Source organism: Neodiprion fabricii, chromosome 3 (genome assembly GCF_021155785.1).
Source record: "Neodiprion fabricii isolate iyNeoFabr1 chromosome 3, iyNeoFabr1.1, whole genome shotgun sequence".
In the NCBI taxonomy this organism is placed as follows: domain Eukaryota; kingdom Metazoa; phylum Arthropoda; class Insecta; order Hymenoptera; family Diprionidae; genus Neodiprion; species Neodiprion fabricii.
The window spans coordinates 31,233,993-31,248,345 of record NC_060241.1 but is presented as its reverse complement, the minus strand read 5'-3'; the positions used below and the strand labels follow the sequence as shown (position 1 = coordinate 31,248,345).

Here is a 14,353-nt window from a genome sequence, read left to right as displayed (position 1 = left end):
CCGTCCCCAATACCAACAATTTTTATTGATAAATTTGAAGAAGAAAGAAAAGTAGATAACATATGCTGATAATCGCAAAAGATTTGACAGAAATATTTCCGTGAACTCTAGCCACCGAATAATACATTTTTTTTTTAAGTAGAATATAACGTGTATTTACAAATTGCAATTGAAACGTTGACTATCAAATTGACAGTGACAAAATTTCCTATGCAAGGAAATGGAATGTAAAGGATTGTATTCCACGAGTGCTGCGTACAGTTGCAATGGAGTTGACAGATTTCAACAGTGCCAATAAAGTAATAAATAAACTAATAAATAATATGTAATTGATAATACTTTTATTATACACAGTTAATATTGGTGATCCAATATGAGTGAGAGTTATGTACATTAATGGATATCCTCCGGGTTGAACATACCCTGAAATAACGAAAGTGAAAAATCTTATTACCAGTTACCCGGCAGAAAGAAATGTATTCACATAATAAATGATACATCTGATTCTTAAGGGTTACAGTACGAATTTATACAGAGATTCAAAAAGTATTTTGTGTGTAGAGCCTACTCATTAAAATTAGAAAAAAATGCAATAAATCTGCGCTTGTGAAAAATGTACTTACTCTGGCACGTCGCAGAATTGAATCTTTGCTTGCATCATATGGGTGATCCTTACTAGGGATCTCTAAAACCGATGGCACGGGTTGTGTATGGCTGTCAATCACATGTCGGATCATCTCAGCCACCTGAAAAAATTTAGCAGTATTGTTTAGCCCTAGAAAAAATATATTTTGAGGAGAGACAAATATCAAATCCATAATAGTACAACTGTAACTGTAAATAACATCATTGTCTCATGAAGAAATTCCTCTGATTAATATCAATGTTCTAGAAGTACCTATTTCTGACATTATTTAGATTTAATCATGATAAATTGTAAGGATAAATCTTATAATTAATCTGATTAATTAATTAAACAGTAAGGTATAAAATGTATCTGGATCAAACATAAGTCATTCTCAATCAAAACAAATTGCAACATGATATCTTGCAATTTTTGGCTGTAACAAAAGAATGTTCTTTACCAAACTATTTGTAATGAAATTATACAGTGACTGATATTTCAATTTCTGCGATTAGTAGTAAAAGTTCTTGAAATTCAAATGCTTGTGAGCTGCTTCCTACGTTCTTTGAGATGCAAAGAAGAAAAAACTGTCGGACTGATTTTTGATTTTATAATTATGTCACATCAGTGATTGCACAAGTAAACCGATTAAAAATTTGTGAATTTTATGTAATCTAAATATATATTACATTTTGGTTGATAAGAATAATATCGATGTCGTCCCGTTTGATGAAGCGCTTGAACGTATCCTCAATTTCTCCAACAGCCGTGTCTGAAATCACAGATAAGTATACATGATAGACAGTATTACTTAGAATCCATTATATCTAAATCAAACTTCAGCATGAAGGAATCATCGAAAGTGCAAAATTAATTTTATGGAGTGAGTTTTACAGAAAGATTATGGATTGAACAACCAATATCTGTACATATGGCGGTGTTACAAAATATTTGTATTTTACATAAGGAAATGTAAAATCTACAATTATTTACTTCAACATTTTGAATTTTACTGAAGGTAAATTCAGATTGTTGTAGCGATGCACTAAAATGCAATATTTTCTATACTGCTGATTGAATAATTTTACAATCCAGTGTTTTTAATTTATGTAAAAGTTTTTGCAACTCGATGTATATTTGTGAGGCATGTAATTAAGCTCCTGGTTAGGTATAGGCGAAAATATGCTCGACCGTTTGTTTAGGTAAGAACTGAGCGCAAAGTAACGTCAATTAGATGGGACTTGTGAAAAAAAGAGAAGTGGCAAGCAATTGGGTGTTAATGACAACAGATGTGGTTAAGCTCTTTACATACTCTTGTCAACGACCATAAAGTTGGGCTGGCGATTTTTGTTGATCTCTCCAACACCTCCCAAAAGAAATCCAACGCAAGTGTCCTGTGTAAGAAAAAAACTCGAATTTTTTACAGCCTGATGATAGAAGAGTCTGAGTGAAATATCGATAGAATAATTACCTCATCTCCAATTACGGCGAGGAGCTTGCCTTTTCCTGCGGAATGAAGAGACATGTTGAGTTAGTTTTTGTCGTTAAAAAACGAAGCTTCAGTAGCGAAGAAAAATTCGTAGACGATCCCAAAAGTCTTCACACGCGAGTCAGCTGACTGAGCGAACGTCACGCCCACCTATTCGGGGCTGCGTTTATTCTCGTAATAATCACCAGGGGCGAATCTAGCGGGGAGTACGCTGAGCATTTCTCAATTCAGCAATAAATGATTGAAAATTCAGAAGAATCGCATAGTACATTTTTTACAGAGATGAGAAATGTCATACTGAATTTTTTTCCAACCGTATGACAAAAATTTATGAATAATTGAAAATGTCGAAGGCACGAAATCTTACTGTCTAGTCCTGCACCCGTGTTTTCCTGTAACCGATGCATTGCTTCCTTCACTTTCGCCATGTCCGTGAGTTTATCCGAAACAGTGAGGTACCCGAAGTTCTGTTGGATTCAAAATTTCTTGCCGAAAGGTAAAAATATTTCGCGTCGATGCTAACTTGCCGGATGCCCGAAGCTGTCTAACTCCGGAGAGTGAGTTTTGTTGGTTGTTTCTTCTTCGTTCATGTAACGCGTAGGCGATAACCATTTCGCTAATGATCAGACTAAATAAAACAATTAGTTTCTATGTATGTACCATGCCTGCTTAGACTCTGTTGTTGAGAGGCCGAGTCTCCTTGCTCTACTACATGCATATTTCATTTACATTTTTAACAACGCTAAATAGAGCTTGGTGAGTATCGCATTCCTTCTCAATTGCGGAGGAAAAATAATATTCTCGCAACATCTTAATCTTTCCCACTGTGTAACTCCTCATATTTTTCGCACAGACATGTCTCAACTTCTTGTTTACAAAATATTTAACTTCCTCTCAATAATGCAGTTTTGTAATTTTCCGTAGCATTCTTCTAGTTTTAGTCGTACACTCAATAGATATTCGTTACATGACTTACACTTTCTGTGAATGATTCCTCCAGTAATAGGAAATTATATCCATCACAAATTCAGACAAGTTTTTTTTATTTTGTAACCCAAGATAGCTCTTTAGGTTTCAGTTCACTTTGTTATCACACAAATTAGGTATAATACTCTGCATACTCTTTCCAATTTCCTAATAGAACTAAGCACATTTAAAGGTTTCTTACGTCCGACGAGTCATGATCACGAATTAAGGCAACAGGCAGATATAAATTAGCAGATATTGTCAGCCTTAATTGATCAATTTAAAACCAAATGCTTTGTGCGATAAATTTCTGCTGTACACACTGTTTTGCGTGGTTGGTTGTTCCACATCATAATGTTAATTTTGGTCAATTAATGCCTCATCTCCTTAATTACGTCTTGCACATTTTTGTGTATACATTAGATCCAAGCAACCCAGACTAATGGCAATAAATATTGTTTTCAGTAAACAAGAAAGTCGAACCAGCATGCCGGAACCTGTGAATCATCAGGTGAATGCAGCTCGCAAGACATTCCAGACACTTCATCAAATATCCAAACTATTAAACACGAACCTTGACCCATCTACGCTCAGCATTTGCGTGAGACTCTGTGAAAATGGCGTCAACCCACAGGCACTGGCAACTGTGGTGAAAGAATTACAGAGGGAAGTTAAAGTCTTGAATAGTACACAGTCTGGTTCTGCTCCCAGCAAAGCAAGTTTAAATAAGTAGTTTTAAGCTTTATAAATCTAATCACACAGTGAGTCTACGCGGAATTAATTCACGTTTTTTGTAGTTTCATAATCATGTAATTAGATCTGATGACTACTGTTTTTGTACTAAATAAATACTGGCCTTCATCAATTGACAGGTTACATAAACTGAATACTAATATAAGATGGTATTCACATACCTCATCTTGAATAAACTTATATGATCTGAACACAGTCCAATTGTTGTATACATATATATAAGTATAATATGCATCAGTTATTGAAGTTTGACCAATAGAAGGTCAGGGTCTTTGTGATCTTGCTGTTGATGTTCTGCACGTACATTTGCAGTTACATCATCCTTGGCAGAATTGACGGAACATAGAATAAAGCTATCTTCTTTATTTGCAAATACTGAAAACTTATTTTACCGAGAATTAAATTTAACATGGAACTAGCTTTAAAACCCTCGCTCACTAAAGCTCGTTCGGGGTCGGATACCTAGTGTAGCTGGTTTTTGTGCTCGTGCACTTCCTGCGCTCGCTTACTCGTTGTCAATGTTTTACCAGATGATATGAAATTTAACAGATACCTCACGCCCCCGCTGCTTGAGGATTGTTCAATGGGTAATAAATGTTAGTCTGCTAGTCCGTGAAGTCGAGTTTAATCAAGTAGCGGACCTCGAGTGCAGTAACTACGAAGTGCTAGTCCTGGAGGTCGAAATCCACAAGGTAAAGGACCTGGACAGTCAGAACTACGGAGCTAGCTTTAAAACCCTCGCTCACTAAAGCTCGTTCGGGGTCGGATACCTAGTGTAGCTGGTTTTTGTGCTCGTGCACTCCCTGCGCTCGCTTACTCGTTGTCAATATTTTACTAGATGATATGAGATTTACCAGATACCTCACGCCCCCACTGCTTGAGAATTGTTCAATGGGTAATAAATGTTAGTCTGCTAGTCCGTGAAGTCGAGTTTCTACGCCAAGAATGTCTCATCAGTCCTACCGGGAATATTTATTCTCGTCGTATGATAATCTCAACCTCGTACAGACGGTTTTCATCATTATAAGTCATCATGGCAAATCATTGTCAGGCTTCTAGGTACCGAACTGGGTCCGCGATTTTCGCGACGCAAGATTCGCGGCCCGCCAATCTGCCAATCTGGCGTCGCTGAGTTTGCACCTCGAGTGCAGTAACTACGAAGCGCTAGTCCTGGAGGTCGAAATCCACAAGGTAAAGGACCTAGACAGTCAGAACTACGGAGCGCTTGTCCTGGATGTCAAGTTTCACCAAGTAGCAGACCTGGAGCGCAGAAACTACGGAGCGCTTGGTCAAGTCACCAGGTCAAGAACCTGGACAGCCAGAGCTACGGAGCGGTTTTCCTAGATGCCGAGTTTCACCTAGTAGCGGACCTGGATCTCAAAAACTATGGAGTACTTGTCCTGGAGGTCGAGATCCACCAGGTGGAGGACCTGGACAGCCAAATTTACGGAAAATTAGTCCTGAAGGTCGAAAGTCACCAGGTCAAGAACCTGGACAACCAGAACTATGGAGCCTGTGTCCTGGAAGTCGAGTTTCACCAGGTAGCGGACCTGGAGCGCAGGAACCACGAAGCGCTTGTCCTGGAGGTCGAGATCCACCCGGTGGAGGACCTGGACAGCCAAATTTATTGAAAATTAATCCTGAAGCTCGAAAGTCACCAGGTCAAGTATCTGGACAGCCAAAACTACGGAGCGCTTCTCCTGGAGGTCGAGGTCCACCAGGTGGAGGACCTGGAGCGCAGGAACCACCGAGCGCTCGTCCTTGAATTCGAGTTGCATCAGAAAGCGGATCCGAAGCGCAGGATCCAGGAGGTAGAGAACCCGGTACTCGAAATTTGCGGAGCGCGATTCCCTTACGTCCTCTCTACTGCGCGGTTGTTTCCGGACTGAGGAATTCAGTTAACTGATTTTCGTGGTCGACGATTACTATAGATCGATGACGTCAGGGAAGAAAAAATTTCGGGTGACGTCACTTTCTGAACAGCCGAAAATTCAAAACTTGGTTTCGAACTTTGATACTATGTATGTATGATTATATGAATATGGTCTTCCCATCGTAACGAAATGGCATCATTGTTAAAGGATTCCCATATAATGGAAGTTTTCAATTAAGGACACAATTTAAACTTTACATTTGTTTCTATATTCCTTGTCATCATAGAAATCATTGTCTTAGGAGTTCTGATCCTTATCTGATTGTATTTCTGAGAGGTGCTACCAGATTTTATAGAAGTTCTTCACATTCTTGCACAGGTTCTCACAATAATACGCATATTAAACAACTATAGAAGGTAAATAAGGGCACAGTAGAAAACGAAATGTACAAAATATAATGTAGGTACACCAGAAGGAACTTACAATTGCATCATTCATACATATACACTCGAAATTTAAAAACAACAGTAACTAAAAAAAAAGCACATTTGTGAGCATGTTTAGATGTTATTTCAGATTCAATCAACCCTCTCTTACTTATGTCTTCTTCTATTTATGCTTTTGTACGATGTATGACGAATTAATTCAGTTACCACAATCAATTTCACTCATTATCATTTAGAAATAATTTACACAATTGCAAAGATCGTCTATAATTGCAAAAATTGGTAATCAGATATCTTTTCCCGCACCACCGTCTATTTTGACTCATAGTTCATCTTTATTGTTTGCTGTTTCACGTTTTGTTTCTGTAGTAGGTTTCGAAATTTTCTTCTTGGTTTTTACCTTTGATTCACCTGCTGTTTCTTCGGCCATATTCTGAAAGAAAAGCACCGCTCAATTTTGTGTAAATTTTTCGTACATTACCTTTATTCTATTTTTGCAAAAATCATCTTCCTGAATAGAAGGAAAGTGACCTTTCTTTATACCTCTTTATTATATTTTCCATTAAAAGTTTGACCCTCAAATGTTATTTCTGTCAATTCTGGTTGCTCCAAGAGAAATCCTTTTGCATCAATGACCTGGGCACCGTCGCGAAACATGAAAATTGCTCTATTGTCGTCAATTATGTATCTGGAAAAGATTTAGATGAATTGACTGGTCGCAGTAATATGAAATTTGTGTTGATGCCATATGAGAGTAACGCCAATTTAAAGAGTTAAAAAACAAATGTTGCAACAGTTGCAGAATTATTTCTTTCAATGCTATGAAAATGACTTGACCAATCATTTTTCCCAGTGTTATTACCTTTCTGCAATAATATGATTATTATGAAGGCCAGTCTGCCATCGTTGCGTTATAGATTCAGTTTCTTCACGAGAATATTCTTTTTTCAATCCCACGAACATCATTAAACCTTTGCCTTTTTTAGTTGCTCTAATGACATTATCTGCATTCGTCATATCAAGCTGTGAAATGAGGAAAGTGAAATTATTATCGAAATTATATTTCATTATTATTGATTTCATATCGCTATTTTTATTCTCTGCTTAACCTTTGCCAAGTCAATTTTTGGGCTCGGGCGAAGGTGTTCTGGAAGTTCATCTGGCTCTAAAGGGTCATCACCTTCCTGTGAATTTAAAGATAAGTCAGTGATGGAAAAAATGATTTCAGACAAATGGGTTATATGTGATTAACTTTATACAGTATACGCAGCAGCCAATCGGATTCTAGAATAGAGTGGAAACCACCAGGTAGTTTCTACGATTGCTAATGTGGCTGCATAAACAAATTCAGCCAAAATCGTTCGAAGACTGAAAACTCACCTCCCACTGGTCCAATAACCTCTCCATATCTGCATCCGTATAATCACGAATGTCCTTTTTAGCCCAACTAGGTTTTTCCTCAGGCTTTGAACAATTTGCATTCGGTATGCAAATAAGTAACACTAGTAAGAAAAACTTAAAAATATTTTTCATTTTTGACATGCTAGTTATTCACAATAAGACCTACGCATACAACGTTTTAGAAACCTTGTGCACACTTATACAACAGACTTCGCGAAAAAAATGATCAATTGCAAGGAATTTTCATATCTATATACAATGTAAATGGTGTAAATTGCAAAATTTAATCGTGACCATAAGATTGAGGTTATCTTCTACGTCGGTTGACACCACGGCGAAGTGCTACGTCACCATCAGTGGTGATTATCGCACGGACTTAGGAACTGTTAGGAAGTTTCCTTAACCGAAGCAGCCGAAGAGCCCTCAGCCAATGATAATACAGTAAACTCTTGCGGGAGTCCATGCATCAGAAAAGTTAAATAGCGAGCTACCGCTGCCTGTATGAACAACAGGTAAGTATGCATTTTGCAGTACCGGCACGATCAATTCACATGTTCTTGTACCGACGGAAATATTTCCCCGTTTCCTCTGACACGTTGACTACGAACGATAGATATGCACGGTCAGATTTGCACACAATTGTTACTATTTTTTTTCGATAAAATCCTGTGATCTGCCCATCATCGTAAAATCACTATTTAAAAATAGTCCAATACATTCCTACAACTACCAGCCATGTCAAAATTTCCTATTTTTTCATTTATTTTGATCGATTTTGACTCGTTTATTATCTCCTCCACCATGTATCGTTGGAATAATTTTGGTAACAGTTCCATTGATGGAAATGAAAATTATTGAAGTGATAGTTCAAAATTGATTTATATATATCAAAGCAGCCAGATTTGGACAAGCATTTTTTTTTACCACGAATTACGAATTCCACTATTTCTTCGGGTTCTGGAAGCTGAAACAATTCATCTAACAAAATGGCTATCTGAAAGTTAATCTTGAACGTAATTTTGAAGCATCGCCATCTTGTCTAATCACGCCCAATTCGTGTGCTGTCGTGTCATCAGAATTTGTAGTTTCAAAAGAAATAATTGTGCACAAATTAAACTAAATATCGATACGGCATAGTTCTTGTAGGAATATTATTTGAATCTTTTGTTTTTGAGGTAAATGCCTTCGATCGAACAATTGTGAGACGATATTTTTTCGTATTATGATTACGATAAAACGCAATTATTGAAACGAGGAAAGCAGTTTGTTAACTAAACTGAACCATTTCTTGTCTCGCAGTATAAGTATTTGAGCAAGTGAATTTCAGTTGATACGGCAAAGCTAAGATTGATGTCAACCCAAGTGATACTTCGTTGTATAAAAAATTAGTACCTATAATTTATACTGAATAGATATTCAATTCAAATGATTTTGTTGATTCGGTACAATTTTTGTTCTTAGTGTGTATGCAGTTTATATTCTGACTACATATAGTTGTTGAATATTCAGCAGCTATTCAATGAGGCTAATTATGCTATAAGAATTTATTTACTAAATGTACCAAGGAGATATCTGTATATCGATGAGACCGGAATTATTTTTTTACATAGCAAACATTCGGCATCCTTAAAACTCGTTGAACATGCGATAGTTTCACTTCCTTCGTTGTAATCTCTTTGCGGAGTTAGACTGCGGTGGCGGGGCGACGTTGTTCCTTGAGAATAGCAAAGAGTTAACTGAGAGTTTGTTACGATTGATTTTTATCTCATTCAGTCGGTCTCCTTGTGTCAGGCAGTGGAGGTTGCCATTGTTTTTTGATTTGTAATTCACTGCATCTGAAGCTCCTTTTCGTCCTATTTGCGAGTTTTTGTCGGAGTTGAAGGGCGTGCTACCTCCAACCGTACATAATTTACCTAATAAAATCATAGTTGAATGACTTAATGGCGAAGCAATGAATCATGCCTCTTTGAGTAGAGTATTTATGTACTGTATAGAACACGGCACGAGAATTTAGTTACTCAAGATCTGTAGAGGGAAGCTTTTATCAGAATCTAATCTAAATCTCAAGAATACAAATCAGGAAAAGCTGTGGTTTTCTTCGTAAGGCAATTCCACAATCCAAAAAACTTCAATCTGTTGAAATTAGGTTCGGAATTTACGTCCGAAATATACAAGTCTGATTTAATATTTTTCCAATGCATTAGTTTTTGTGAGCAAGTAACTTAATACCTGTCGGTGTTTACCATTTAAAGAACAACCCGCTTCTGTTTTACATTAATTGACCTCATCTACACAGAGAAGATTTAATTAAGTTAGCCTTACTAAGACTTTGAAATTTGAAATTTGTGATGCATCGCTTTGAATCGAGCACGGCCTGTGAGGCGGCAGTTTTAATTTAAACAGAAGAGGGTATAAGATATAAAAACACTTATAGTGTTGTCACACAGAGAAGAATTAACTTCTTAGGGTATCCGTAATGCTTTTCTGATTTGTTCCTCCCACAGTTCATGCACCTCCTCCGAAATGCTTTCATACCTAGAATACTAGCTAAGCCTGGTTTACTCGTTCTGGTCAAAGCTACGTTGTGTCTTCGCCGTTCCGCTATGACTGGTAGTTCCAGGTCTGTTGTGTTGCCAGAGTTGTTTTCCACTGAAATATGGTAATTGTTCAGACAGCTGTTAAGATTTGACAGCGAAATTTGCAGATTCTTCAAGCAATGCATTTCCGCAACAGATATGCTGATTTACTAATCGTGCTAATCTAAAAACTTGGACGGTCCCCAGGGATCGGTTGGTGCATATCAATAGTGCAGGACACATGTTAGACAAATGTGACGACAACGACTTGCCTAAAAGTTTGTTGAAATGCGTGGCGTCAAAACGGTTAGTACCATGAGCCTGGTCAAGCTGCTTCTCCACTTTTTTAGCCATTGAGTAAATTCCTCTCTTGTGATGTAATATCATGTCTCCGTCACCGTGGTATTTCAACCTGTTGTACGATCAAGAATACACATCCATTACGGTTAACAACGAGTTGTGAATTGCGTGACAATGAGACAATGACCGCAGGATAAGATTTTTGTTACACATGTTTTTAAACTCCGAAATATTGTACACCTTTTGTACCCTGCGTGTAAACTGCATACAGTACCTATATAAGACATCTATGCAACCGCTGATACCTATACTGTTGTCCTTCCCGCCAAAGCATGCTTTCCATATCCTCCAGCCATGCTTGCTGATGTCCGATAACGGAACCAGGACGACATATTCTCATCCAGGCGATGGCTTCTTTCGCTGACATTCTATAATGTTTGACTAAGTAGGCTGCGATCAGCGATCCTGTTCTACCTAAGCCCGCCTGCGTATAAATAGTTATACAGTATTCAGTTAGGTTGAACCATTCTCAAAATAATTTCTTTCATAAATTTATTTTGCGTACCTTACAATGCACAGCGATTGGTCCAACGGTCGTCTCAGCCAATCGCAAAAAGTAGTCCAGTACTCTTTTGGGAGGCACGCTACCGTCAGGCATGAACATGTCGTAATGTGTGATTCCTGCTCTGGTGAACCTGCAGTTACAATGCATTCGTCTCATCGGCACGTAAAGCTTTTTATCACACGGTTCAGCTTTAAAATTACGCCTGTTCGCGATACCTGGATGCCTCGTAAGATTTCTTGTTCAGTCTAACAACAGCTATGACGTTATTTTTCTGGAAGTACTCAAGATATCGCTCTGGAGGATGATACACCGATCCAAGCTCCGTACTGGGGCCAACAAATGCCAAGAACTTTTGCGGAACCATCCAATTCAGATCGCCGTTCCGCATCTGCTCGTATTTCTCATATTCGGCAAGATCAAAGTCATCGAAATTAAAGAAACCGAACGCTGCCGCTTTGTGGATGGCATTTAGACAGTCTGCGTAAATTCAAGGGTGTTCTGTTTCAATCGTATTATCAATATTGTGGGCGCGTAGAGCAGATATTTCCAAGAACGAGGCTGTAACACTGTAGCTGAAGAACAAGCTTCGCTTCGATCTTTAGCGAATAGAGTTACGAGAGAGGATGCTGCAGTGCGTTGACCAATTGACTATTGTTGATGAAACCTACTCATAAACGACACTATACAACACAACTCGTGTTTAGGATGTCGAGAATGTTACCTAGCAGTTTAATGTTATAAATGGAGACCCCCATCGAAGCATCTTGAAAAGGTCTCAGCGGGTGTCCGTTGGCTGCAATCAGAGGTTTGTAAGCCTCTTTGGGTGACTTCTTCAAGTAGAGAATGGCGTAACAAGCTATCAAGAATGCAGCATTTGCTCTTTTCTGTTGATTCTGCGATGTGTAGTGGACAATCTGCTTTTTCCGGTTGGTAGGACTTGTCAATTTCTCATTAACCGTGCAACAGTATCTGTGAAGGGCGTGTTTCTTGTTTCCAGGGATGATCGATTGAATAATAAACATTCAAAACGAATATGTACTACAAGATATATGAGGCTTACTTGTACAAGCAGGCCAAATTCAAGGGACCAAAGTCGTTATAAAAGTTGTTATATACCAGCTCATTGTCGGTACTGAAGAAGTGAATATCCGATGTACTCCTTGCCTCTCTTCGACCTGCCGCCAAGGTTGCGAAGTAGAGCTTGTTTTTTATGTACTCTGCAACGTACGTTACCTCGGGTTGGCTGTAAACGATGCTTCGTCCTTTCAAATCAGGTGGTCTCAATTATACGGTAGCGGGGATATTGTATTCGCTAATTTGATGGCAGCTCACCCCCCATCTTCGATGTCGAACTCGCCACGTCGTTGAATCCGTGGGTGGGTGTAATTACTTTTTGGAAGAAGTTGAAGATACGTATTGCAGCGTGCACTACGGGCCTAAATACACTCATTCAATCGACCAGATAGCTTTTGTGTTGAGTTAAAGGCTATCAACGCTTAAGGTGGTTGCGTGCGTGCAATTTCATTCTGAAGCAAATAACTCATGAAAAATTACTATAAGCCGCTACTGGATTTTAATTCCGCGAGCATTGTAGGATAAGGAGTGAGCACATTAGAAAATGGTTATTCCATAGTGGCAGTGCACTAGATAATGTTACATTTGTCCTTACCTCCAGTCTAAACTCACTTGGATTATCACAAAATTCAGCGATCAGTTGGATAGCATATTTGTCAAAATGATGAATTTTGTAGGATTTGTGCCGCTTAGAATTTTTAGTCATTTAATCAGCTCGACGGCAAGAACAAATTGACCAAAATTAAATACATTAGAATTGGCGGAACAATAATTGTTTTGAATTTTGTGGGTTATAATTACAGAAATCTTAACGATCACGTTATAAAAATAAGTTTCATTGTCTTGGACATTAAATACATACAATGTGAAAATACTATGATTTTGCGTGCCAAACCAGTGACTTCATTTTTGATTCACCGACGTGAGATTAGCTCATTTTTCTGTTCCTTCAATTTTTATGCGATTAATTTTATTTTGCGATTTTGCTGAATCGTTTGCAGATAACTTCAGTAATCACTAAACGATGGTCGATCAATCACGAATTACAATCGTTCTTGGATGATTAAAATTTCAATAATAGATAATTGTGTGGCAGTAGTTCAAAATATTATAGAACTTAAATTTGTTGAGAATACCAGCCAAGCAAGGTCAGATGTAAGATTTCATCAAAGCTTGAAAAATTAGGTTTGGGTTACTAGAATAATCCGAAGTTCAAGCGATAAAATTCGCGAGGGAAGGGATGTTCGTAGATGGATCAAATTGAAAAATTCGTTAATTATTGACAGTAGATAATCATATATTTGACTAACAGTCAAACCGACAAAAGGTACAAGGCAATCATCTATAACATTAGTATAATAATAATTTTATATTTTTATCAGATAAAATCGCACAGTTCACATTCAGACATAATAAATAATTTTATCATTTGCAAATCATTCATTTAATTACTTATTATACCCAAGATATAACGTTTTTAATATGTAGCAAGTGATATACTATATGTGTGGTACTCCCATTCAAACTTTAGTTGAGAGGTCAATTTTTAAATTCGTCAAACTGCGCGCGCGCATCTGTATGTGTGTGTGTGTGTGTGTGTGTGCGCCATATATAATATGTACATATATACGTACGTATGCATGCCTGCGTGTTATACAATGGGTATGTATAAAGTCTTCAAGCCCGAGAGCCGACTAAAACTCTCGAAGGCTTAAAGGTGTTTACACAACAGTTTACAGTCATGTCTAATGTAAACAGAATAAATATTCTTAGATAAAGAAGAGAAATGGACAAGTTTATATTTCACTTAATAATTCATAACCTATTAATGTTAAGCTTAAACAGCTTCAAGTTATTCGAGCCTGGGGGTTCGATTACCCCGAGATCGCATATGCCCTTCAGTTGCATCGCGTTCCACAAAACACGAGTACACATCGGGTAAACTTTATTTAGTTTTATTGCATTTCAAAGACCACAATACATTTTTATATTACTGCAATTAAAATAGACTATGAATAATATTTACGTTATAATTAACGCTTGAATAACAAAATGTATATGCATATATATGCGTATGTACATGCGTGTATATATATATAAATATACACACACACCCACACATATAGATATATTATATCAATATATAATATATAGATATTTATATATATATATATATATATATATATATATTGAATATTTATATATATTTATATATATCTACATATATACGTATATACACGCGTGTGTGTGTGTATATATACATATACATTCATGTATATATATA

The 14,353-nt window shown here is 37.4% G+C and overlaps 5 protein-coding genes across 7 annotated transcripts; 2 read left to right on the top strand and 3 right to left on the bottom strand.

The window, feature by feature from the left end:
* Window positions 1-326: 326 nt before the first annotated feature.
* Window positions 327-2,847, bottom strand: LOC124178869 (V-type proton ATPase subunit F 1). 3 transcript variants are annotated; one of them, XM_046562625.1, is made up of 6 exons: window positions 2,775-2,847; window positions 2,097-2,131; window positions 1,938-2,019; window positions 1,315-1,397; window positions 624-746; window positions 327-423 (listed from the first exon to the last, which is right to left on the bottom strand). In XM_046562625.1, the coding sequence occupies exons 1-6, from the start codon at window positions 2,830-2,832 to the stop codon at window positions 394-396; spliced, it is 411 nt and encodes a 136-aa protein (XP_046418581.1). In that variant the 5' UTR covers window positions 2,833-2,847; the 3' UTR covers window positions 327-393. The 3 variants fall into 3 exon arrangements, with proteins under 3 accessions (XP_046418581.1, XP_046418580.1, XP_046418582.1); XM_046562624.1 differs by lacking the exon at window positions 2,775-2,847 and adding an exon at window positions 2,482-2,689; XM_046562626.1 differs by lacking the exon at window positions 2,775-2,847 and having other exon boundaries at window positions 2,097-2,264.
* On the top strand, window positions 2,733-4,024 carry LOC124178870 (mitotic-spindle organizing protein 1-like). Its single transcript, XM_046562627.1, has 2 exons — window positions 2,733-2,870; window positions 3,546-4,024. The coding sequence occupies exons 1-2, from the start codon at window positions 2,827-2,829 to the stop codon at window positions 3,811-3,813; spliced, it is 312 nt and encodes a 103-aa protein (XP_046418583.1). The 5' UTR covers window positions 2,733-2,826; the 3' UTR covers window positions 3,814-4,024.
* Window positions 4,025-4,866: 842 nt separating this feature from the next.
* Window positions 4,867-6,414, top strand: LOC124178308. Its single transcript, XM_046561544.1, has 4 exons — window positions 4,867-4,892; window positions 4,967-5,119; window positions 5,350-5,443; window positions 5,504-6,414. The coding sequence occupies exons 1-4, from the start codon at window positions 4,867-4,869 to the stop codon at window positions 5,720-5,722; spliced, it is 492 nt and encodes a 163-aa protein (XP_046417500.1). The 3' UTR covers window positions 5,723-6,414.
* LOC124178868 (LDLR chaperone boca) lies at window positions 6,145-7,935 on the bottom strand. The gene is made up of 5 exons (XM_046562623.1): window positions 7,534-7,935; window positions 7,263-7,337; window positions 7,016-7,176; window positions 6,697-6,841; window positions 6,145-6,586 (listed from the first exon to the last, which is right to left on the bottom strand). Exons 1-5 carry the CDS (start codon window positions 7,693-7,695, stop codon window positions 6,476-6,478), a joined length of 654 nt encoding a protein of 217 aa, XP_046418579.1. The 5' UTR covers window positions 7,696-7,935; the 3' UTR covers window positions 6,145-6,475.
* A 1,272-nt stretch (window positions 7,936-9,207) lies between these two features.
* Window positions 9,208-12,334, bottom strand: LOC124178307 (dual specificity protein phosphatase CDC14C-like). The gene is made up of 9 exons (XM_046561543.1): window positions 12,328-12,334; window positions 12,056-12,212; window positions 11,717-11,964; window positions 11,211-11,472; window positions 10,996-11,125; window positions 10,736-10,914; window positions 10,403-10,542; window positions 10,090-10,203; window positions 9,208-9,467 (listed from the first exon to the last, which is right to left on the bottom strand). The coding sequence occupies exons 1-9, from the start codon at window positions 12,332-12,334 to the stop codon at window positions 9,208-9,210; spliced, it is 1,497 nt and encodes a 498-aa protein (XP_046417499.1).
* Window positions 12,335-14,353: the final 2,019 nt, after the last annotated feature.

Excerpts from the sequence above, each read along its gene's own strand:
- LOC124178869 (XM_046562624.1), bottom strand. The coding sequence starts at position 2,542 with ATGGCGAAAGTGAAGGAAGCAATGCATCGGTTACAGGAAAACACGGGT. Across the intron at positions 1,398-1,937 it reads CTTTATGGTCGTTGACAAGA|ACACGGCTGTTGGAGAAATT; the intron begins GTATGTAAAGAG and ends CTGTGATTTCAG. Across the intron at positions 424-623 it reads CAATTCTGCGACGTGCCAGA|GGTATGTTCAACCCGGAGGA; the intron begins GTAAGTACATTT and ends TCGTTATTTCAG.
- LOC124178870 (XM_046562627.1), top strand. The coding sequence starts at position 2,827 with ATGCATATTTCATTTACATTTTTAACAACGCTAAATAGAGCTTG. Across the intron at positions 2,871-3,545 it reads ACAACGCTAAATAGAGCTTG|TAAACAAGAAAGTCGAACCA; the intron begins GTGAGTATCGCA and ends TATTGTTTTCAG.
- LOC124178308 (XM_046561544.1), top strand. The coding sequence starts at position 4,867 with ATGGCAAATCATTGTCAGGCTTCTAG. Across the intron at positions 4,893-4,966 it reads AATCATTGTCAGGCTTCTAG|TTTGCACCTCGAGTGCAGTA; the intron begins GTACCGAACTGG and ends GGCGTCGCTGAG. Across the intron at positions 5,444-5,503 it reads AGATCCACCCGGTGGAGGAC|CTGGACAGCCAAAACTACGG; the intron begins CTGGACAGCCAA and ends CAGGTCAAGTAT.
- LOC124178868 (XM_046562623.1), bottom strand. The coding sequence starts at position 7,695 with ATGTCAAAAATGAAAAATATTTTTAAGTTTTTCTTACTAGTGTTACTT. Across the intron at positions 7,338-7,533 it reads GGTTATTGGACCAGTGGGAG|GAAGGTGATGACCCTTTAGA; the intron begins GTGAGTTTTCAG and ends TTAAATTCACAG. Across the intron at positions 6,587-6,696 it reads ATGGAAAATATAATAAAGAG|AATATGGCCGAAGAAACAGC; the intron begins GTATAAAGAAAG and ends CTTTTCTTTCAG.
- LOC124178307 (XM_046561543.1), bottom strand. Across the intron at positions 11,965-12,055 it reads AATTTGGCCTGCTTGTACAA|ATACTGTTGCACGGTTAATG; the intron begins GTAAGCCTCATA and ends CGCCCTTCACAG. Across the intron at positions 11,473-11,716 it reads TTATAACATTAAACTGCTAG|ACTGTCTAAATGCCATCCAC; the intron begins GTAACATTCTCG and ends GAATTTACGCAG.